Source organism: Henckelia pumila, chromosome 4 (assembly GCF_033568475.1).
Source record: "Henckelia pumila isolate YLH828 chromosome 4, ASM3356847v2, whole genome shotgun sequence".
NCBI classification, from domain to species: Eukaryota; Viridiplantae; Streptophyta; class Magnoliopsida; order Lamiales; family Gesneriaceae; genus Henckelia; species Henckelia pumila.
This window is the reverse complement of record NC_133123.1, coordinates 78,348,303-78,372,982: the sequence shown is the minus strand read 5'-3', so window position 1 is coordinate 78,372,982 and position 24,680 is coordinate 78,348,303. Positions and strand designations below refer to the sequence as shown.

Genomic DNA, 24,680 nt, shown 5'->3' with positions numbered 1-24,680 from the left:
TCGTCACAATAGTTTGTCATATGTAAATTTCATTGTATGAAAGTTTCGATTAGCAAAAATATATTGCATATCCCAAAGAGACCAGCACATTTATTGACTCGGTAGAAAAAAGCGTATGAAAACAGAGAGATTGTTGCTGGTATGCATAGGTAAATGTGGCACACCTTGGTCCATTGGGGTCTAGAAAAATTTTGCAATGAGAAAACTTTCTTCCCAGATATAGGTCATTCTACCACAAATACAGATCATTTTTTGAGAATAAAAGCAACATATACAGATCATTAAAATACTAGAAAGATATATAGAGCAACCCAAATATCATGGATCTTAGAACAGCTTAATCACGACGTGGACACAATTTTCTATGTCCAAGCATTGGTTCAAGTATGTGCATACCTACTTGTGGAGGGAACTTCTATATATGCATTCATCTACATGTACAGGAAACAACAATTAAGTAAAGCCATTAGTTGCATGATCAAATAGACTAGTTTTGTCCATAAGAAAATATCATATCATATCACCTGTAAAGAGCAAGAACATGCGGTCAGTGATGGAAGGTAAAATTTAAGTATCTGCACCGATCATCCATGTAAACACTCTCACAGTTCAAATCCAGCACAAGGAAATCTATTTTAATTCCCAAAAAAATCAACTCATTAGTACCATTACAAACCATAAAATCTCCAAACTACCCATGGTAATGAATGCTTCGCGTGATAATTGTTACAGAACTTAACCACCGGACTCGAGAAAGCCTCTGGCAGAATATGAGATCAAGCTTCCAGGCGTCAATGTTGCGGTAGATCAGAATGAACCTAATAAGCAAGCCATCCAATAATCACTTCAAAACAGAAACTGCTAACTGCTAACAGTACTATAAACTGAATAAGTAAAGCAGCTCGATGCATTTACATCAGAATGCCACCATCAACTCAGCACATAGACTTGTGTTTACACTATAACAGTGACGGGTGTGGCGCAGCTATAGGAGGATGCAGATTCATACATGATAACATAACCGACCGTAAACAAAAAAATTGATAATAACAGATCGAATTAACATTTGGAAAATAAACAATATATCTTGATACTTCGGGGCACACTTTTTTATTATCGATTTTCCATATTTTCCTAGATATGCGGGAGCACGGTAGGTGTAACACGGAGAAATCACAGGAAACAGGGACGAGGCGAGAGACTTGATATGTCACAGATGGAAATATATTGAATACACAAGTAGGCAAGTAGCGAGGAAAGCTCAGGGAGACACATCACCATCTCTTATGAAAGAGCACAATTTTTTCTCAAGGAGACTCAAATTCAATCATTATCTTCAACCAACTTCTGAGTCGGGCTGGAGGACAACTTAATTATTTGAAATCTTGAAAACATTTCATTTTCCAGGGTTAGTACTTTTTCCATGCCTGAATTTGGTGAATAAATTGCTGCAGACTGCATTGTTCATGTTTTAAATTTTCAACTGTACCAGAGTCCTGTTCCCGGCTTCCCGGAATGAGTCCAAGGACAAGTAACTTGTCAAACTAGAAATAAGAATACAATACTTAAGCAAGATTAAGCAAGCAAATGAAGGTGTCATATTTTGCTAATGTTAACGGAGACATAGGTTGCAACTTAGTGATAGATAGCTGATTTCATATGCAGCCCAAAATGAAGCCATTTTATAAAACTGACAAAAAGTTAAATACCTCCCCAAATACCAATACAAGCGTTAAACATACAAGCAGCATTCTCCAGACATTTGGAAAACCTGACTCACCCAAGGAAATCACTACTACCATCACTGCTGCTGATGCTGCGGGGGAGCATTTGGGGGAGGGGGCATTCCAGGCCTTGGGGGACCAAACATAGGAACCTGTCCGCCAGGAGGAGGAGGCATTCCAGGTCTCGGTGGCCCCGGTGGTGGCGGAGGGCCCCTCATCATCTGAGGGAGTGGCATCATTGGTGGCCTCTGTCCAAACTGTGGAGGTGGAGCAAACTGACCAGGTGGAGCACCAGGCCTAAATTGCGGAGGAAACGGCATGGGTGCGCCTGGCATTCCGGGCATCCCCGGCCTCGCAGGGAACCCACCTGGAGGAGGCACGGAAGGGGGACGCACGACCGGAGGCTGTGGTGGATAAGACATCGGCGGCACAGAAATCTGCGGCGGACGTGAAATCTGGGGTTGCATCATCCCGGGAGCAGGTCCACCAACTCCTCTAACGGGCCCAGCAAGTCCAGGCTGAGCTTGCATCAACGGTCCCGTAGGAACGCCTCTGCCAGCAGCACGACCGATTCCAGGACCAGAAACAGCATTAGCAGCGGCTGACTTGACGCGAGACTCGTCGGGTGGCGGAGGGCCCTCGACTTGGAGTGCAATGACTTCTTCACCACGGAGGAGCACGAGGCCGAGAGTACGGCGGTCTTCGCGTTCTTCCTTGGATCCCTTGGTCGGGGGAAGCTTACGAAACTCTTCGCAATCACCAAGAACGAGATTCATGTGCCGATCAAACGCCATGAATTTGCCCACGAGCTGGCGGCCATCCTGTATGGTAACGCGCATGCGATAATTGATGTACTGAAGCAATTTTGAACTCTTGGACATTGACATTGTGCAAATGAGAAAAAGGGGGTTTAGGGTTTTGGAGGAAAGGTTTTCAAATGTCGCTATGAATGAAACTGTGTTTTCTTTTTATATATATAAATAAATAAATTACCAAAATATAAACAAGATAAAAATTTTAAAACAGAATTTTATAAAAACGAAATTATATTGAAAAAAAATCAATTTATTTGTTTGTTCGACTGGTTTCTTAATAAAATAACTGAAACCAAATTAAATAAACGAAACAAATTGTGGAAGCTTATAATATTATTTTGATGCTATCATATTCAATGACCAAATCAGAATTATCAATCTATCACGATTAAAATTTTAAGTCCTCCATTACTTTAATTTTTTGAATTAAATTACTCGAACTAAAATAAAATTAAACAAAAATTAATCAAAATTAATATATAAAAATTTTCAAAAAAATTTTGAACAATACACTTAGCTCCGCCCTTGATGATATTAAACATTGTATTATTGAAAACCAATTAGTTGATATGCATAGATAAATGATTATCAGGACAATACCATATGAAAAAAATATATTTTTTTTAAAGAAATATGTTTTAAATAATTTATATTCGTGAGATAAATTAGTGAAATCGAAAATTAATATATTTTCATGAGTTGGATCGGAGATCCATATAACAAAATTGACTTCAAATTTATTTAATATAATTTTTTGTATTAAAATGGTATTTTAAAAAAATGACCCTCATTTAATTTTGCATTCACAAGGTTCCATCCCCTTAAAACTTGTAAATCTAAAATTGCAACTTTAAGTGTTTCCTAATCACCGACCAAAACATTAATATTACTTTAACCCTTCGTTACTATATTACGTTAGATTTTCCCACCTACAAAAAAATATCATCAAGTTTTAAGACCAAATAAATCATAATTTTGAAAAAAAATTAAATTCGATTAAACTAATCGTTCTTAAATTAATTTGTTTTCCTTACAATTAACACACACACACACACTGCACACGCTGTAATTTGCTATATATACTTGTTGTACGCATGAGTTATTAATTTATTTTTTTTTCTGGATCTGTTTGCTTTTGATTACCATGCACTTAAAGTTGTTCCGGTTTCCCTGACTGTATATTTTAATTTCTTACCAAATAAAGTTTTTAACATAGATAAATTGGTGATAATAAAAGCTATGTGTGCATATTATATAATTAAACAGCTAATCACATACATAACACGATTCATAGTTGAAGCAATAGGGGTTGACTTGGGCATGCAACTTCAAGGAAAGGCAACGTGAAACCTCAAAATACACAAATGAATTAGCTACATTCACGCTTAAGTAACCTTAACATTATACTGAAAGCCACTTTAATTACTTTAGCAACGTACCTCTATATATACGATTAATACAAATGTTAAAGAACCAATCCAAAGAACTCCAAGATCCGAGTTCAATATGGCGCCGCGACTGTTTCTACTGGCCCTCGTGTTTTCGTTTTCGACGGCGATCGTGGTAGAAGGGGCTCCCAAGGGAAAGAATGTCAAGTGCAAGGAGAACGAGTTATACAAACAATGTGCAGATAGGGACGATCTATTCTGTCCCGATGCATGTCCACAAGATTGTGCAGTCGACTGTCGTCCATGCAAACCAGTGTGTCTCTCAGCACCACCTAAGCCTAGTAAGATCAAGTGTGATGATGGCCCCAAAAAATGCAAGAAGTTGTTTTGCCCCGTTTCTTGCCCCGAGACGTGCGTGGCCAACTGTGATACATGCCAAGCAGTTTGCCCACCAATGCCGCCACCACCAGTTGTGATCACTCCAAGCCCACCTCCACCACCACCACCACCTGTTGTGATCACTCCAAGCCCGCCTCCACCTCCACCACCCGTTGTGATCACTCCAAGCCCGCCTCCACCATCGGTTGCGACTCCTAGCCCACCACCATCAGTTGTGACTCCTAGCCCACCACCACCACCTGTTGTGATTACTCCAAGCCCACCACCACCACCGGTTGTGCTCACTCCAAGCCCACCTCCACCACCACCTGTTGTGATTACTCCAAGCCCACCTCCACCACCATCAGTTGCGACTCCTAGCCCACCGCCACCACCGGTTGTGATCATTCCAAGCTCGCCTCCTCCACCGCCGCCGGTGATTTCCACCCCATGGCCACCTACTCCTTACATCCCTCCTCCTCCTCCAGATAGCTCGGAGGCTGCAGGAGGGAAAAGGGTTCGTTGCAAAAGCCCGTTATTCCCAAACTGCAAAGAAGAACACCGTTGTCCAGTACCCGCGTGTCCGGATCGTTGTGTGGTTAATTGTGTCACTTGCAGCCCCGTGTGTGGTAAGTGTTGAAATATTGTCTCGCTCGCATCGGTAGGATAGAGTTTCTGAGAGTCCTTAATATAGACAAGGATAAGCCTCACCTCTTGAGCGGGATTTTGAGACGAGTTATGTCCAAATTTAATTTGTAATAGTAAGTTACTTCTAAAAATGTAAAAATCATACACCAGACCAAATGGTTAATTAATTCTCAGAACTATATATGATAACCCCTCATTTTGTTTTGTTTTTTTTTTTTTTTGTAATGTAACAGAGTGCGACATGCCTGGAGCCGTGTGTCAAGACCCGAGATTTATCGGTGCCGATGGGCTAACATTCTACTTCCATGGAAAAAAGGACAAAGACTTCTGCATAATTTCTGACACCAACCTACACATCAACGCACATTTCATCGGCAGAAGGAACATCAAAATGGGAAGGGACTTCACATGGGTCCAGTCCCTCGGAATTATGTTCCAAAACCATCGAATCTACGTTGGTGCCAAAAAGACAGCCACATGGGACAACAGCAAAGACCGGTTAGACCTCTCATTCGATGGACAACCAGTTTATATACCCCAAGGAGAAAGCCAGAAGTGGCAACCAAACTCAGCACCTGTCGTAAAAATCACGCGAACCCGAATCAGAAATGCGGTTGAAATCGAAGTGGAAGGCAACTTCCGGATCAAAGCCACGGTGGTGCCTATCACTAAGCAAGAATCGCAGATTCACAACTACAACATCACAGACGACGATTGCTTCGCTCATCTCGACATGGGATTCAAATTTTACGCGTTGAGCGGAGACGTGACCGGTGTTTTGGGCCAAACATACGCCAGGAACTATGTAAGCAGAGTTAAGATGGGAATCGACATGCCGGTTCTTGGCGGAGACAGGGAATTTGGCTCTTCGAGTTTGTTCTCCACAGACTGTGCTGCTGCAAGATTCAATGGGGCACACAAGAGTAGTAGTACTCCTCGGAAAGATTACAAGTATGCCAAGTACTAGAATATCTTTTTTCCCTTTGATGTTGATCAAGCTAGTATACTGATATATGATTCCTATGTACAAGTATGTTTTCGGTCTGTTTGTGTCTTTTGTGTGTTTGATTGATAATGAAATAAGCTTCTTCTTTGGGATTATTTCAATGTAATAAGTAAATTATTCAAGCATTGCAGGTTCCCTTTAATATTTCATTGTTAATTAATTCAAAAAGTATATAACATGAAATCAACCTTATTCTGCTTTTATGGGATAATTGATTTTTTTCCCGGTGATCATGCACTTGAAATCCACTTGGAAGATATATAAAAGCATGCATATATATATATATATATATATATATATATTCAATATTTGATCATGACATTAGTGTTGTTAATAACACGCATGGCTTCGGAATACTGCAAATTATAATATGGTTTATGGAAACGACGTATGGTACTTCTAAATACAAGCACTTCAAATTTTAAAGTTACACGAACCGGAAATTTTTAGAATGCTATAACTTAGCTTGATGGACAAACTCTCAAGTTTCAAATTGTACGTGTAATTATATATATTTTAAATAAAAACTCGAGATTTTATTTCTTGGAAATGGAAATTTGGATTTAAGTATGGTAACAAAAATTTTTTTATATTTGAATAAAAATTTTCAAATTTGATTCAAATTCGAATTTTAAGGCTTAGAAAATGTTATAAAGGTGTACTTCGAATTCTGAAAACGTGTACAACAACAGCAGCAACGGCAACAACAACTAGTCGAGGCGAGAGAATCTCTCTATCCGCAAGAAGAAATTGCCCGTTAATAGTGCTCAACGTTGGCGTCAATCGTCTCTAAGATACAACGACTAACGATCGTGATATAGCAGCACTACAAATATCACGAACTTCAGCGAACGAAAATAAGTTTCAACTTTTCTTTGAGAAAGTGAGGGAGAGATTTTTCAGAAATCAGAAATCTGATATATACGTTATCAGATGTTTCTGTGTAATTTTTCTGTGTTATAACCAACGTATATATAGTCTTATACACGAAACAACACGTTTGAAGGCGTAAGGATGCAACCCATGATAGAAAAAGCCCAGAAAGAGTCGTGACTTTTCAGAACACAAAAGGTGCGCTCGGGCGGTAATTTTCTACCGCTCGAGTGCCAATCTTCTGTCTCGCACCTAATAGGTGTCGCGCGCGGGCGGTAATATTTTACCGCTCGGGCGCACACCTACTTTGAAATGTGCGCTCGAGCGGTCATTTGTTACCGCTCGGGCGCCCAACTTCTGTCCCGCAAACGAGGTGATGCGCTCGAGCGGTAATTATTTACCGCCCGGGCGCACTCAATAAAATAATAAAATATTATTTTAAATAACTTTTATCCAAAAAGAATAATTTATCATAAGACCTCGCCTCGCCGCGCCGGCCGCGCGCGTGTGTGTTTGTTGCATCGATTAGCGTCTTGCCCCTTTACAAAACATTCGGTGCCCTAAGGGCCCAATCCCATAAACCAAACATGGGTTATTTAAGGTGAACAACAAATTGGAGTTGTTCCAATGTGGGACAACCAATTCCCCATTTTCCTCCAGTTTATTTCACCAAATTTTTGAATTTTTCAATACTTGGGACAAGTGTCTCAAGCCATTTGGGTCAATCATTTCAAACTCTTTCAAGCCCATTTCTTCCAACAATCATAATTCATTCAATATTTTCAACAATCCCCCACATGAATGAATTTCACGTAAATTAGCATTCTCACTATAAAGTCATTTTGAGTTATTGTTACATCAGGATAGGTAGCTTGTGGCTTTGAACCTACCGTAGTAAAATACTATCGGATTTACTAGTTGCATAGTGACGCGATGTCTTGAACTAGTCAACCGTTTGTGTAAACCAAGACAATAGTACTTACATAACAATACTCTAACATATTTTGTTCTCACGTTGTGTCCATTTCGGCCCTGGACCGTATCTTAGATTCATAAGTGTTGCAATCAAAGCGGCCAATACTTCGCACTTATATAGGTGATCTCCTATCAAGAGTATCCTGCGTTACTCCACCTCATAGGTATAGGAATCATTAAAAGAAAACTTAACCTCACCACATTTTGCAGGTCATTTATACTTGGATATTTCAGGAATGAGCAAGTAACAATTCCAAGCACTCAGACTAATATTTATAACTTAGTTGTCCCATTAAACCAAGGTTTTGGGATCTCCAATTCTCAAGGTTGGGTTACCGCTATAAATATTTTTAATTTGTAGATTTTAAACCCATTCCTCCAAGTAGTTTGTACATTTGATCTCTATTTATACTTTTTGTAAGTGGATCCGCAAGGTTTTCCTTTGACTTCACATAGTCAACCGAAATAACCCCATTCGAGATCAATTGTCTTATGGTATTGTGTCTCCGACGAATATGTCGAGATTTACCATTGTACACACTACTTTGTGCTCTTCCTATTGCTGACTGACTGTCACAATAATCGTAATGGAAGACACCGGTTTATTCCAACATGGAATATCTTCTAGAAAGTTTCGAAGCCACTCGGCTTCTTCTGTAGCTTTATCTAGAGCAATGAACTCGGACTCCATAGTCGACCGAGCTATACAAGTTTGTTTAGAGGATCTCCATGACACCGCTCCTCCACCGATTGTGAACACATATCCACTCGTAGACTTGGAGTCTTTCGTGTCAGAAATCCAATTTGCACCACAATATCCTTTTAGGACTGCAGGATATTTTGTATACACTATTCCATAGCTAGAAGTGTATTTCAAATATTCAAGCACTCTCATTAGTGCTTTCCAATGATCCTCACTTGGATTACTTGTGAACCGACTAAGTTTGTTTACAGTATATGCAAGATCAGGACGGGTACAGTTAGTTAAGTACATTAAACTTCCTATCACCCTTGCATATTCCACTTGTGAAATAGGTTCTCCTCTATTTTTGGCTAAATGTGTACCCAATTCCATAGGTGTTCTAGCCGGAGGACGATTTGTGGCATTAAATCGTTCAAGAACTTTTTCTACATAATGAGTTTGGGATAACATAATTCCAGTAGAAAGTCTAGAGACTTTAATCCCTAGAATAATATCACACAATCCCAAATCCTTCATGTCAAAATGTTGTCTCAACATTTTCTTTGTTTTCACAATCAATTCACGGTTGCTGCCCATGATTAACATGTCATCTACATAAAGACAAACAATTACATATGCATTTGTAGTACCTTTGATGTAGACACATTTGTCACATTCATTTATTGTGAAACCATTTGATAACATTGCAGTGTCAAACTTTTGATGCCACTGTTTAGGTGCTTGTTTGAGTCCATACAATGACTTGACAAGTTTACACACCTTTCCTTCTTTTCCGGGTACAATAAACCCTTCTGGTTGTTTTATATATATTTCTTCGTCCAACTCTCCATTCAAAAACGCTGTTTTAACATCCATTTGATGTATCTCTAGATCATGCAATGCTGCAATAGCTATGAGAACACGAATGGATGTTATTCTAGAAACAGGAGAGTAGGTATCGAAGAAATCATATCCCTCCTTTTGTCTAAAACCTTGAACCACTAATCGAGCTTTATATTTATCTATAGATCCATCTTCTTTCTATTTTCTTTTAAGAATCCACTTGGATCCTAAAGATTTACATCCCGGAGGGAGATCAACCAACTCCCACGCATGATTGTGCATGATGGAATCTATTTCATTTTGTATGGCTTCCTTTCAAAAAGGAGCCTCAGGATTTGATAAAGCCTCTTAAAGAGTTCTTAGTTCATTATCTAACATGTATGTTAGAAAATCAGGACCAAACGACTTTTCAACTCTTACACGCTTGCTGCGTCGTGGTTCCTCGTTGTTTTGTGGAGTTTCAGTTGTGTTTTCATGAGTTCGCTTGTTCGAACTAATTTCTTTCCTTTCTTTACATGGAAAGATATTTTCAAAGAATACAGCATTCCTTAACTCCATAATTGTGCCTTCATGTACATCAGGAATCATTGACTTATGTACTAAAAATCGATATGCACTACTATTGTATGTATAACCAATAAATATACAGTCAACCGTTTTAGGCCCAATTTTTATTTGTTTTGGCTTAGGTACTTCTACTTTAGTCAAACACCCCCACACTTTGAGGTATTGGTAAGAAGGTTTACGACCTTTCCACTGTTCATATGGTGTTTCGTCTTTTCCTTTGATTGGAATCCGGTTTAGAATGCGAGTTGCTGAGAGAATCGCTTCACCCCACATATTTTGAGGTAAGCCTGAATTTATTAACAACGCGTTCATCATTTCCTTTAATGTTTGATTTTTGCGTTCTGCAATGCCATTGGATTGAGGTGAGTAAGGGGCTGTCGTTTGATGAATGATGTCTGAAATTGAGAAAAATTCTTCAAAAGGAGCCACATACTCTCCACCTCGATCACTTCGAATCATTTTAATTTTCGAACTTCGTTGATTTTCAATCTCAGTCTTATAGTTCTTGAAAGCTTCAATTGCTTCAACTTTGTTTTTCAATAAATATACGTAACAAAATCTGGTGCAATCATCAATGAATGTTATAAAGTACTTATTTTCACCTCGTGTTTGTACCATTTTTAAATCACATACATCAGTATGTATTAATTCAAGTGACGTAGTACTTCTCGTGACATTATGAAATGGAGTTTTAACCATTTTTGCTTCAACACAAATCTCACACTTATGTTGTGGGTTTCTTTTAAACATAGGTATTACATTTAAATTTGCAAGTCTTTGCAACGTGTTGAAGTTAACATGTCCTAATCGTTCATGCCATATATCATAACTTTCAGTCAAGTAAGCAGAACCAATAACTTTATTCTTCGCCTCAAGGCGGGAAACATTCATTACATTCAACTTAAAGAGACCACTATCTTGGTACCCTTTCCCAACAAATACACCAGATTTAGTTAACACAAATTTATCAAATTCAAATACCATTCTAAATCCAGCCTTGCTCAAGAGTGAACCAAAAACTAAGTTCTTCCGAATGTCTGGCACATGCAGCACATTCTTGAGCGTCACCTCTTTACCTGAGGTCATCTTCAACACCACATTTCCTACTCCCACAACTTCAGACGTTGCGGAGTTTTCCATGAACAACTTTCGATCCCCAACGGTGGCATAGGTGGAATACATATCTTTATCGGCACAAATGTGACTCGTAGAGTCGGTATCAATCCACCATCCTCTCGGATCATCCACCATGTTGGTCTCACAAATAACGGCACTTAAATCAATATCAAAAATTGCTAAAGGTACATACCTTTGTTCAACCAAGTTTGATTGATTTCGTTTCTGATTTGTGTTCTTTTTCTTTGGAATTCGGCAATCTCTTGCCATATGATTCGGTTTGCCACAGTTGTAGAAACTTCCTTGGAATTTCTTCGCTTTCCCCTTTTGCTTTCCATCATGGGGGCACTTCCTCTTGTGACTCGTACTAGATTCCGCCAGATTTGCTTTGGCCTCGGTTTCCATCTTTTTATGTGACTTGGCCTCGGTATTTCTGTTGTCCTCCTCAATGCGAAGTCGCACTATAAGATCTTCAAGTTTCAACTATTTACGTTTGTGCTTAAGGTAGTTTTTGAAGTCTTTCCACATAGGAGGCAACTTCTCAATGATAGACGCGACTTGGAATGGTTCATTGATTTCCATCCCTTCGGTCAATAAGTCATGCAAGATGATTTGTATCTCTTACACTTGACTCATTACAGTTTTTGAGTCTATCATCTTGAAGTCCAGAAATTTGCCAACCACGAACTTCTTTATACCTGCGTCTTCCGTTTTGTATTTCTTCTCCAAGAAATCCCAGAGTTCCTTGGCCGTCTTGACTGATGAATAAACACTATAGAGAGTTTCATCAAGGCCATTCAGAATATAGTTTCTGCACAGAAAATCGTTGTGGTTCCATGCATCAACAGCGGTCCTCCTTTGGGTGTCAGAATCGCCATCAACGACGATAGGGGGATCCTCCTTCAGAAATCTAGACAGATTGAGCGTTGTCAGATAGAACAGCATCTTCGGCTGCCAACGTTTGAAGTCGGCACCATAAAACTTTGGCGGCTTTTCTTCATGTGCAGGGGCGGAAGCGAGCGGAGTGAATGAAACGGTAGACATCTTCAGAATCCGAGAAATACAAAAATGTCGTCTTGCGATTGTTATAAAGGTGTACTTCGAATTCTGAAAACGTGTACAACAACAGCAGAAACGGCAACAACAACTAGTCGAGGCGAGAGAATCTCTCTATCCGCAAGACGAAATTGCCCGTTAACAGTGCTCAACGTTGGCGGCAATCGTCTTTAAGATACAACGACTAACGATCGTGATATAGCGGCACTACAAATATCACGAACTTCAACGAACAAAAATAAGTTTCAACTTTTCTTTGAGAAAGTGAGGGAGAGATTTTTCAGAAATCAGAAATCTGATATATACGTTATCAGATGTTTCTGTGTAACTTTTCTGTGTTATAACCAACGTATATATAGTCTTATACACGAAACAATACGTTTGAAGGCGTAAGGATGCAACCCATGACAGAAAAAGCGCAGAAAGAGTCGTGACTTTTCAGAAAACAGAAGGTGCGCTCGGGCGATAATTTTCTACCGCTCGAGCGCCAATCTTCTGTCTCGCACCTAATAGGTGTCGCGCGTGGGCGGTAATATTTTACCGCTCGGGCGCACACCTACTTTGAACGGTGTGCTCGAGCGGTCATTTATTACCGCTCGGGCGCCCAACTTCTGTCCCGCAAACGAGGTGATGCGCTCGAGCGGTAATTATTTACTGCCCGGACGCACTCAATAAAATAATAAAATATTATTTTAAATAAATTTTATCCAGAAAAAATAATTTATCATAAGACCTCGCCTCGCCACGTCGGCCGCGCGCGCGCGTGTGTTTGTTGCATCGATTAGCGTCTTGCCCCTTTACAAAACATCCGATGCCCTAAGAGCCCAATCCCATAAACCAAACATGGGTTATTTAAGGTGAACAACAAATTGGAGTTGTTCCAATGTGGGACAACCAATTCCCCATTTCCCTCCAATTTATTTCACCAAATTTTTGAATTTTTCAATACTTGGGACAAGTGTTTCAAGCCATTTGGGTCAATCATTTCAAACCCTTTCAAGCCCATTTCTTCCAACAATCATAATTCATTCAATATTTCCAACAGAAAATTCACAATCAAGATATAATTAATTATGCTTTAGATTTTCCAACATCAGTCTTTTAGAATTAAATTATAAATAAATGAGATTCTTTTTTATTGTTATTTAAATTAAATATTACTATTAATATTGTGTGTTTTAAATTTTTATTAATATTTTATTAAAAAATAAAAACCAAATCAGGTTGATCGAGTTTATGTTAAAACAATTTTAAATAATATTTTGAGTCAATCCAATCCGACCTTAATCCATCCAACAAATTGACACCCCTAATTATTCAATCTCGAGTTTCAACTTTCAAGGGAGTGATTCTATGCTACACCGGGTGAGATACACTCATTTTGTGTTTTTTATTAAGATGTTTGCGCGAACATCTTGCTGAAAAAAATCATGTGGACCCTTTTTTTGTCATTTAGCATGATATTTTTTGTCATTTAGAGAGATGTTCGCGCGAACATTTCAAAAAAATTAGAAAGTATTTCACTCGGTGTAGCATAGAATCACCCCTTCCATGGGCCTATTTTATACTAAAATGGATTTAAAATATATTTGAACCTTCAAATGCAAATCGTGAAGGGACCTCAATACCAACACGGGCCTAGCTCAAGTGAATTAAAACAATATTGTGCCTTTTCGTATCGAGGCCCAATGTTTCTAAGCCCAGAAAAGTGTCTGGTCTGGAGACTGAAAGAGGCTTAGCAGAGATCCTGTTCGATTTCCCACCGGGCGGCAGCATTCTTCTCCTAGATTCCTGTTCGCCGCTCCGCTCATCGCTTCTCCAGAGGTACATTCTGAACTCTGTAGCGGATATTTTTCAATTATAATGATGTTGCTTTCTAGTTAGATTGTCAAAAACTAGAAGGACTTTGGATTTTTTCGGTTTTTGATAATTGACGATGACATTGATTGACAAAAATTGATGCTGAAAATCGAAACTTGTAGACAATATGGCTGAGTTTACGCTGCTAGGGTGGATTCTAGTTCATTTGAATTGTTGAAGAACAATTCAACCATTAAGAATAGATCCATTGATGACTGCAATGCCATACCAAAAAAAGAAAAAAAAAAACTATATATACACACTTACAAGGATCAGTTTCAGTTCAGAATAATCAAATAGATTTCATAAATATTGGTGCTTATTCAATTTTAGTAATCTTAACCTCAGCTGTATCTCTTCCATCTCCCAAATCCATCAAAACTCAAGAAGTGCATAAATATATTTTCGAAACACATATATGCACGTGGTTCATACCTTTTCTTTTCTTTTCTTTTCTTTTTTCCAAGTTTCTATTGAGTCGTTTCTGTAATGATTAAAATATTTTATATCTCAATCCATTTTAAAACATGATTTGCTCCCTATATCATTAAAAGTACAAAGTAACAAGTCAATTATAATAATGGTTCTACCATTCTTCTCCCACAGGAATTCCTGTTCGCTGCTTTTTCTCCCGTGAAGGTACGATACGTGCATCACATGAATGTTTGAGCTCAAATAATTTATCCAGGTTTAGTTTTTAGGTGCATTATTTTCGTTAGGACTTTGATTTCGGAGAATTCATTGGTGCGGTTATCGATGTGCTCCAATCTGGTTCAATTTTCTCCCCACGTTTCAGGTCTGTTCGGCACGGGAAGATGAAATGTTTTCTATTGAAGATGAGTTCGGTGATAGTATTCGGACTGATTTTTCTTATCCTCATCGAGTCTTCCCGGCATTTTTCAACTTCTGTAAGTTAAAGGCTCTGACAATATGTTCGGTGATAGGATTAGGATTGATAGCTCCAAATGGAAGTAGTTGTCTTATTGCAATTTTTAGTTCATTTCAAGTCTGGGTAATGAGAAATATTGTTAGTATTATGATCGTTTCATCAAGCTGAGTCTCTTTGTCTGAAATTACGAGTGATCTTGATCAAACTTTTTGTTTCATCTCTATTTCTCTATTACCGTTTATTGGGATTGATTTCATTGGTTGATTCAATTTTCCTACTCATACTTCAGTTTTGTTCGTACAATGACGATTCATTGTCATTCAATCCTACCTCTTACTTTTCCAGGAGCAGATATACAGTCTTGAGGAATTTATATCAAAGAAGTATTTCGAGAAATATGATAATTTGATAGATTCCAAGTTCAATAGCTTTGTTGAAAATGAAATTCCGCTTGACTTGAGCAAAGTTCTTCAAGAGAATAACCATGCCACACCTGCATCATCAGTTCTACGGCAAAATGTTGTTGGTGAAGGTTCTCACCGCCATCTGTATTCACATTTAAGATTCAGAGTGCGGCCTGAGTTCGAATCCGATCTAACTAGGCAGTCCTGTGTGGTAGTACTTATCGAAAGACTGCCGTCTGGTGTCTTTGCTGATCCTTTTGAGCTGCAGCATCTTGTCCAGCGTGGTGGTAGGCATCTATGATCTATCTGAACCCGTCATATAAATAATAAATGTGTCATTGTCTCTGACATTAAGGTTTTTTCAGAGCAATGATTGAGAGGTTGTGTGTATCTCGTGAGGTTTAATGAGTTCATATAATTTGTTGCAGTATTCACTGGTGCAGCCGTCTTTGGTGATACAAATTTGGAGCTGCCATCTTTTCAGTCAAACAGATCTGTTGTTGAAATCCATATGGATGTTGCTTCCAAAGTGTTTTCAAGGAACAGTAATGAATTCGAGGTTGACCTTGAGGTTCCATTGCATGCACGCTATCAAGTAAGGCATTTAATTTTAATGAATAAAGTTATTTTTTCAGAACTATCTAGTGTACAAAATAATCCTTGGATAAGTATCTTTGGCAATAGGCAGCACCATTGTATCTGAATGGATAAATCGCATAAAACCCCTTCCCCATTTGAACTGTGACGTGAAATAGATAAATCTACCTTTGAAAAATAAAATCTCATGTTTTCTGGTTGCTACTCAATTAGGCTTAGTTTGGAAGTGAGGGAAGAAAAGAAAGGGAAAGAAGAGAGGAGAAAAGAAATGAAAAGAAGAGAAGAGAAGAGAAAATAGGAGGAAAATTTTCCTCTTCATTTTAAAACATTTTTCTTTCTTTTCCCTCCCTTAAAATATCCCAAACAACCCACTTTTTAAATTTTCCTTTCCTTTTTTTCTCTTTTCCATCCAAATTTAAACTCCGAAATGAAGATACATTTTGGACTAAATGTCTTTAAAAAATATTAATGCATCAGTTTTCAGTGCATGTCCCTCGTTTCACATTAAAATATTTCCTTTCCTTTTTTCTCTTTTCCATCCAAATTTAAACTCCAAAATGAAGATACATTTTGGACTAAATTAAGTAAAAATAAATATTAATACATCAGTTTTCAGTGCATGTCCCTCGTTTCGCATTAAAAAGAACATTGATATTTGAGGGAAGACTCCATTTCCAAGTTAGCATTTTTTATATTTGAGTTTTGACAAATTGGGGGGTTATGCAATTCTCCATATGGAAATCCGTTAACTTTGCTAAATTTTTGGATATATGGATCCACGTAAGGTCTATTTTTATGCTCGTTTAATATTCAAAACTCAAACTTCTAATCTTCTATATCAATTTGTTTGTGTGCATGTTCTTTTTTTTCTGAATTATTAATTATTAATTTTGACTGGCTTTTCTGGGTTTTACAGCCTTTAGGACTTGGTTTTTCAAGGATCGAATTTGGAAAACCTGATGTATTCATGTGCTGCAGCACACAAAGAAATGCGTGGAATAGGAACTGCTCAATCATGCAAACAGACCGTAGTTTCGATTGTAACAGTAGCTCTCTCGTGTGGAATATACCCTGTGGAATCAGGGAACATGCTGGGTTTGTATCAATGGTTACATTTCTCTCTGCTGCCGTGGCTGTTCTATTTATAGTATTGGCATCTGTATGCCACTCATAAATTGATTGCTTATAAGAAGAACTGAACATGTAAATCTGTCATGCTCATGGTACATGGCACTGAATGTAGAGAGTTTTTCATCTTTTTCCTGAGGTTTGATGATAGTATCTCTGATATAGTGATATTCCAGTTGCCTTTCAGCCTTATAAATTATGATATACCTTTTGGACAAGGTTTGAAAAGATGTCTGCCTGCATTTGGAATCTAATTATTCATGTTTTGTTTTGAAATAAACACCCACCAGTGTAACGGGGGGTTTGACAGACCCTTATTTGTAAATATAATCATAAACAGAGCGGTATAAAAGAAAACCAAGACCTCCTCAACAGACTGAACAAGTAAAACATACCAACTGTACAACTAGGGTCTCATAAGCCGATGTCCTCTCGCCGCTCCGCTTATCGCTTCTCCTTCACAGAGTATATTTTTCCTTGCAAAGGTATTCTCTGAACGCTGCTACTTGTAGTGGATATTTATCAATTATAAGGATGTTGCTTTCTAGTAGGATCGTCAAAAACTAAAAGGACTTTGGATTTTTTTGGTTTTTGATAGTTGAAGATGGCATGATTGACAAACATTGCTGAAAGTTGAAACTTCTAGACAATATGGCTGAGTTGTACTCTGCTAGGATGGATTCTAGTTTATCTGAATTGTTGCAGAACAATTCAACCATAATAGCTCCATTGATGACTGCAATGCCATACCCAAAAAAAAAAAAAAAAACTGTCGCATCGTGCTCTTAGCATGGATACTTGCAGGCCTGTGTTACAATTGATCAAATTTGGGCTAGGCTTGCATAATTTTCCTCTTCGTTTTGATTTAGGGTTTATTTAACAAAATAAGCCATAAAAGCATCTTTATGATCAAAGTGTCTGGCTCTGTCAATTTTTATTAGAATAATGTAACTAAGTATACTATAAACTACCCAGCTTTAATTTATTTTTTTATATCAATAAATATGGATCCAGCACTGTGTGTGAGTGAGTGAAATGCAATGACCTTACAATACACTACTCAGCTTAATTTTTTTTTTTACCTCCTCTTGTTGATTCGTGAAGCGGTTAATCTTTTCAACTGTTGGTTCTTTTTCCAGGTTTCCCTTGTTGCTATGTCTATGATCATGGATTAGCACTTGGCCCTTTGTTGTACATTGGCATTTTTTGGTAGGCCTTGCTCAATTGTGGTTATTTGTCTCATTCCTGTCCCAAGATGTTGCATTTTTGAATTAATTAATATTAATATAATTGTTCTTGAACTTATGAATGTTATTGTGTTCAGAGCAATATATCATGCAATCTAATCCATAATTTGAAACAAACATGAATTCATACTTTCAGAAGATAACAGTTGATCATTATATATGGATCAACTTGTGGAATGACACAAATGGAGGCAATTGTTGACTAGAAAAGTGGCGTGTGCAATATTTTGCTTCAATATGTGACTGCCAATTTGGGTATGATTTGGCCCTTTAGTTACTGGATGTGGGTCTTGATATGCTTAAGTTACTAGTTACTACCCTTCATATGAAATGAAATGTAATGGCTCAGTAGCCTGCATTTGTTTATTTGGTTTCACACGATGCTTTTCAGATGACTATTTGTTTTCCAAACTAAAGTGACATCGCAATGCCGGTTCTTTGCTGACGTTTTCCAAACCCAAGAAAACATATTTCATCTTCATCGCTAAATCGTCTGTCATTGTCGATTGTGATTTCTCAGTTTCTCTTCACTGTTGCCATAGCCCTACTTTCGAACATCTGATTAGAAATCGATACTTGTTCAACTGATGAGAAACCGATACTTGTAAGAGGTAAATTCTTATTTATTTATTTTGATTCTCTTTTTTTCCTCATGTTTATTTGCGTAAATGCATTCATAATTTCTCTATTTACTTGGAGATTTTATTCATTTTTCTATTAATTTGCATGAGTATCTATTGTATCTTTGAGTAATTAAGGGTGGTTGTGGTGTAGCTCCTCCCAGCATAGAGCACCAGTTCATACCGAGTTCTTTATGTAAACCTTTGGCATATCCAAATCTTGGAAGAGAAAACGTGGTTGGACTGGGGAACGGTTCTGTGTTAAAAAAACAAATCTGAAGGTAAAATTTCTGTTTGTTTTGAAGTTAGATGAACCAGAACCAAAGAGAAGGAAACAATCAAATTATGTAGTCGAACATGTTATGCATTTGTTATTCGTTTTGGTCTATCTAAATATTTCTATAATCAGTTCTATTATTTTATCTGTTTCAGTATAAAAATAGCCCTTTTTTAAATAAAAAATTCGTCCTGATTTTTAATCAGTTCGGTTTAGTAGGTTTTGATAGGGTCGGTTCATTTGGTTGGAAAAAAATTCACTTTGTTCGGTTTCACTAATTTCTGGTTCTGGCCGGTTGCTCACCCCTGCCTATTTGTTTGGAAGATCACCAATTTGGCCTATTTATGGATGATGGACCCATTACTTTTGATCAACTATTAATTAATTAAATGATAGAGATAGATTTTAAATTGAATTAATAATTAATTAGGTCAAAAGGAGAGTTTCGATTGATTTTAAATTGTGATGAAGCACTTTGATCAGCATAGTTAAAGCTTTATTTAGTTAAATTCAGGGTAGATTAAATGCATATTAGTCTATCTTCAAACTGTGTTGACTTTTTAAATGAAGATACCGGCCTCTAAGAAACTATAAACTATATCATGTGAAATGGGGGAAATTTTTTCCTCATCAATATGAAACTTAATATAATTCTGAGTATGCAAAACTTAACTTCAGAGTAGTAGTATCTTTGAGATATACTTGGACATCATTTCATGTGAATAATGAAATTCAACATCCTTGCATCATCCCACGTTTGACTTAAGTTTTACAATGATTGGAGTTAAAAATAGCTATATAATTCTTATCTTTCAATTCATCATCACATTGTCAATTGTCAATTTATCACATAAGTCAATCGGTGATTTTTTTCCTAAAGCGAACATATAAGATTTTTGACTATACAAATATTTTAAAATATTTATTTTCGAAATATTTTAGAATCATCATATAATGTGACTTAATAAATATTTTGTGTGTATATTTGCCAAAGCTATTTTTTTTTATCTGACCCTGCCCTCACCTGTTTGTTTTTTGATTTTTTGGGGTAAAGCAAGCCATCATAATAGATGGGGCAGCCATCCATAATAAATTTGAAAGAATTTTAAAAACCAACAAGAAAAATATGTGGCATAGCTGGGAAGAAGCAGTGGATTGTGATTCCCTACGAGCTACCCCCCAAGAACATTAATCCATATTGATATATCTTAATTTCCACTTTGAAATTTTTATGCATAAGTAGTGACTTTCTATTCAGTTTTTGCCTTTTTCTATGATGCGTATCAATTTGACAAGCAATTTTTATGGTTTAATTGTCAAATTCTATCTACATTGATGATCATTAAAGTGCTTTCGACATGCTTCAAAACTGTGTAAAAGAAGTGTAAATGTAAGCAAATTTGTTGGTAGCAACTTCCATTTCCCATCGAATGGCTTCAATTAAAAATTTGTGAATCTGGGAATTTTAATGCCTGTCGATTACAATACATTCATGGAATGATAGTAAAGAAATAAACTTTTGGGGGGGGTGTAAATATGGTGCCTTTCTTGAACGGTTCGTTTTGGCCATACTATTCTACAGCTAAAAAATGATTTTTTTCCTTGTGCAGTTATTGAATCTATGCCGACGAACATACCATGCTTGATTCCACTTTCAGAAATCTTTTCTGGTTCTATTCAAGGCAGGAATACCAAATACTCAATTTTTTCGTGACAGTTCTAAACGAACAACACTTCCCAGCATCTTTACATGTCTAAAAGCCCTGACGACTGGGCATAATTTTGTCCAAGATATTAGAGACAGTGGCCTTGATAGGGGCTTACCGAATGACGATTACTTTGCCGCTATTCACCACATATCAAACATCGTGCTAAGAGATGTATACATGGAGCGAACCCTCAACAAGATGAAGTTTTCAGTCATAGTAAATTCTGAGCTAGTTTATCGGGTCCTCCGTAGCTGTTGTAATTGTGGAATTGAATCGTTCTGTTTCTTCAATTGGGCTCGAACTCATCACCAGAATTATGATCCAACCACCCTTGAATTTGAAGAGCTCTTAAAACCCTTGCTCGAACCCGCCATTGGGAAACCATGTGGAAGATTGTTCATAACATGAAAAGTCAACAATTGCAATTTCCCCATCTGTTGTTTCTTTTATAATTGAACATTATGGTAAACAGGGTCTCATTGATCAATGCATCAAGCCGTTGAACTATTTATTAATTGCCTTAAAATTTTCGATTGTCTACAAACGACAGAAGTTTACAATTCCTTGCTTTGCACGCACTGTGAATGCAAGAATTTCCAGGGGGGGTTATGCATTGATTAGGAGAATGATTTACAGAGGTGTTGTCCCTGATAAAAGGACCTACTCCATTCTTGTTAACTCGTGGTGCTCTGCTGGGAAGACGAGGGACAAAACTTTTTGGAGGAGACGAGTCGAAAGGGATTTAATCCTCCAGTGCATGGTCGTGATATATTGATTGATGGTTTATTAAATGCAGGATACCTCGAATCGGCTAAAGGGTTGGTAAGGAATATGACAAAGGAAGGTTCTGTGCCAGATGTACACACACTCAATTGTTTATCTGAGAATCTATGCAAGTCTGGCGAGGTTGACTTCTGCATTGATCTTTTTCATAATGTTTGTTGATTGGGGTATTGTCTCGAGATAGATGCATATAAAATTATGGTAACCGCAACATCCAAAACCGGAAGACTTGATGAGGCTTTTACAATCCTTCACAAGTCTATAGAGGATGGACACTGCCCTTTTCCCAGTTTATTGCTCCAATCTTGAAAGCTCTCTGTCGAGGAGGACAGTTTGATGATGCATTTAGTTTTTTTGCTGACATGAAAATGAAGAGGCACCCACCTAACAGACCTGTGTATACCATGCTGATAAGTATGTGTGGGCGCGGATGAAGGTTTACCGAGGCTGCCAATTATTTGGTGGAGATGACCAAGTCGAGTTTGTGGCCCATGTCACAAAGCTTTGATATGGTGACTGATGGCCTGAAGAACATCGGGAAGCATGCCTTAGCTAAAAGAATGGAACAATTAGAAATATCTTTGAGGGGTACTTGGATCTATCACTATCTCTGTTCCTTCCTTATTACAAAGATGAATGGTGGAGCAGTGAGCAATAGAAATTTTGAGGTTTGCGTTGCATTTTAATTCTGCACTATATTAAAGGGATGGGAATTTTCTATTTAGATTACAATGCTTAGCTTAACATAAAAATGGTGTTGTCGGCGTTGTTAAAGTGTTACTCGATCATTCTTGTTTGCGATGCACTTGAAATTCATCTCTCAACTCAAATCCTCTTCCAAATGAAATGTATCAATCCAAACACAACCATATGGTTATCTGGGTGGGTTCAGTATTGTGAGATAGGAGCTACCATAATGTTACTTAGATACTGATAGCAGTTTAGGGATCCCAGCCTAGCCACACTATTCTGTTATAAAGATTACGCACTGCATGTTGAATTGAATTGCAAGGAAAACTCGTACCTCATTTCATATTAGCTGAGAATCGGAAACGGAGATTGAATTCTATAGGTGCGGGTTTAATTAAGGGAAGACCAAATTTAATAAGAACACACTCAAAACAAATTTTTTAAGGAACTGGGTTTCATTTGTTGGCCTCCACTGAATAATTTGCTCTCATCTTTTTCTACTTCATGGATGAAGTCACAATCTAATTTCATGTCAATTTTAGGATTAATTACACTGAACGTTTTTGCTGTTGAATCCAGATTCATTGTCGTGAAGTGGCAGAATCACGCAAAGAAGTTCAATGTCCAATATGTTAAGGTATGTGCTTTGTAATTTGTCAGATTCAACATCATTGTTCTGCTTAGTTTTCATGCTTTTGTGTTGTTGAACCATGACGAGTGAATAGCTTAAAAATAGAGCTGGTTTGGGAATCTAGTTGTTGCTGCAGCACCTCCCTGGAACTCTTTGAAATTGTGATATGAGATTAATGTTTTCTTCTTGTGATTCAATCTTTTGGCTGGAGCTGTCTGAACTTGTGAAGTACTCATATTGAACATCACTGGGGCAGTGTGAATTGAGCTTTCATTTGAAGCTGTGTATTTAATTATTTTTTCTGTAATTAGCTATATGGCTTAATTTCCTCCAGCGTACATATGGGAAAATAGTCTGAAAAAGCTGAATATTGCATGAACTCAGAATGGTGATCTACATCTACTTGTATTGCTTTCTTACGTGAAATGGGGCTGTGTTAATGTTAAACCTACTTGCAAACAACTTGTCTTTATCTTTGTTCAAGTCAGTTCTGTATACTACATTTTCAAATTTTTGGCGGTCAGATATCATCAGGAAGACGAGAACAGTCATGGAGTGCTTACATTGCTGCTGCACAGAGTGCATTGAAAAATCCATGCGACTTAGGTAATTTGTTTTCCTTATCAACTATTTGATTAGTCATTGAAATGTTCTTAGTTTTATCTTTTGTCTGCCTTGATGCAGGAACAATGAATGTCCTGCTTGCGGCACACATTGTGCTAGTCGTCTTTCTCTGAGGGATGGTCCAAATTCTGATGCCCTTATTGTTGCTCTTTTTCCAGACATTGATGAATATGAAGAAGAGGTACTAATGGAAAAGTTTCTTACCTTGTCTTCTGGGAAATATTAAATTTCATTGCATTGTGCGGAACATCGTTCTAATTTTCATTACAGGAACTGGCTTTCCATGAAGAGCAAAAGGCCCGAAATAAGTAGAGCTGACCTTAATTATTTTGAGTTTAATTCCTCGAGAATCATCTAGCTTAGAATGGTCTTTAATTTTGAGAGTAGATTGTTCTCACAATTTGATGCAAAAATTGTGAAAAAAAGTATACTTTATGGACCATGACAAAACTAACATTTTCCATGTTTCATTTCTTTATCTAACAGGATTTATGTTGGCGTGCATTTAACGAAACTGCTTACATTCAAAATCCTTGTACTTGATCCTCTTTGGCTACAGATGCAAGCTTCAATTCCCAAACTCTTTGTCAACAAGCAGAAGTGCTGGGGAAGAAACAGACATCAGCCAGAGCTACCACCACAGCTGCATTTGTTAGGAGGCAATTAGGAAATTATCCAAACTTAAGAAACTCGGAGAAATCAACGAGCTATTGAAAATCAAGGATCTGATGAAGAGGAGGCTCATTGTAGCAAGGGCTAATCTTCTGCTGATGAGACTTCGACGAAGTCAAATCAAAATGATACAAAAGATGGGGAAGTGCTCGAACTTCACACCCATCTTCAGGAGGAGCCAATGTCAACGGAGACTGTATAAGAATGATTCAGAATCATACTGAGAAGTCCTGCTGGACTTGTTTTTTCTTTTTTTTTTCGTTTCCTTTTTTTTTTTTTGAAGAGGTCCTGCTGGACTTGTTGGCAGTACAGAAATTTAGAATCCCTGGGAATTTGAGTTTCTAACATATGTGCTATCTATTATCAGATTTTGTCAATCGAGAGCTTGATGTAATACTTATAATTTAGCACATCTATTTATTTAGTTTCATAGATAGATAGATGCCTAAAGCTGAAAAATTGAACAAACAATATGTCA

At 37.6% G+C, this 24,680-nt stretch overlaps 3 protein-coding genes and 1 pseudogene across 26 annotated transcripts; 3 read left to right on the top strand and 1 right to left on the bottom strand.

The window, feature by feature from the left end:
• Positions 1–180: 180 nt before the first annotated feature.
• On the bottom strand, positions 181–2,661 carry LOC140864915 (uncharacterized). Of its 3 annotated transcripts, XR_012144412.1 has the most exons (4): positions 1,781–2,661; positions 736–818; positions 525–630; positions 181–431 (listed from the first exon to the last, which is right to left on the bottom strand). XR_012144412.1 is itself a non-coding variant. In XM_073269326.1 (2 exons), exon 1 carries the CDS (start codon positions 2,609–2,611, stop codon positions 1,802–1,804), a length of 810 nt encoding a protein of 269 aa, XP_073125427.1. In that variant the 5' UTR covers positions 2,612–2,661; the 3' UTR covers positions 483–818; positions 1,781–1,801. The 3 variants fall into 3 exon arrangements, 1 of the variants encoding a protein (XP_073125427.1); XR_012144411.1 differs by having other exon boundaries at positions 184–431; positions 525–818; XM_073269326.1 differs by lacking the exon at positions 181–431 and having other exon boundaries at positions 483–818.
• A 1,384-nt stretch (positions 2,662–4,045) lies between these two features.
• Positions 4,046–5,920, top strand: LOC140861303 (uncharacterized). Its single transcript, XM_073264308.1, has 2 exons — positions 4,046–4,934; positions 5,187–5,920. Exons 1-2 carry the CDS (start codon positions 4,046–4,048, stop codon positions 5,918–5,920), a joined length of 1,623 nt encoding a protein of 540 aa, XP_073120409.1.
• A 7,844-nt stretch (positions 5,921–13,764) lies between these two features.
• LOC140867770 (uncharacterized) lies at positions 13,765–24,609 on the top strand. Of its 22 annotated transcripts, none has more exons than XM_073272828.1 (15): positions 13,765–13,895; positions 14,538–14,570; positions 14,728–14,839; positions 15,166–15,511; positions 15,653–15,819; positions 16,738–16,916; positions 18,089–18,158; positions 18,333–18,451; positions 18,588–18,807; positions 18,971–19,097; positions 20,704–22,253; positions 22,855–22,912; positions 23,431–23,512; positions 23,591–23,711; positions 24,017–24,609. In XM_073272828.1, exons 3-7 carry the CDS (start codon positions 14,747–14,749, stop codon positions 18,111–18,113), a joined length of 810 nt encoding a protein of 269 aa, XP_073128929.1. In that variant the 5' UTR covers positions 13,765–13,895; positions 14,538–14,570; positions 14,728–14,746; the 3' UTR covers positions 18,114–18,158; positions 18,333–18,451; positions 18,588–18,807; positions 18,971–19,097; positions 20,704–22,253; positions 22,855–22,912; positions 23,431–23,512; positions 23,591–23,711; positions 24,017–24,609. The 22 variants fall into 22 exon arrangements, with proteins under 22 accessions (XP_073128929.1, XP_073128915.1, XP_073128931.1 ...); XM_073272814.1 differs by having other exon boundaries at positions 16,738–17,434; XM_073272830.1 differs by lacking the exon at positions 18,333–18,451 and having other exon boundaries at positions 18,717–18,807.
• On the top strand, positions 20,743–22,848 carry LOC140867769 (uncharacterized; annotated as a pseudogene).
• Positions 24,610–24,680: the final 71 nt, after the last annotated feature.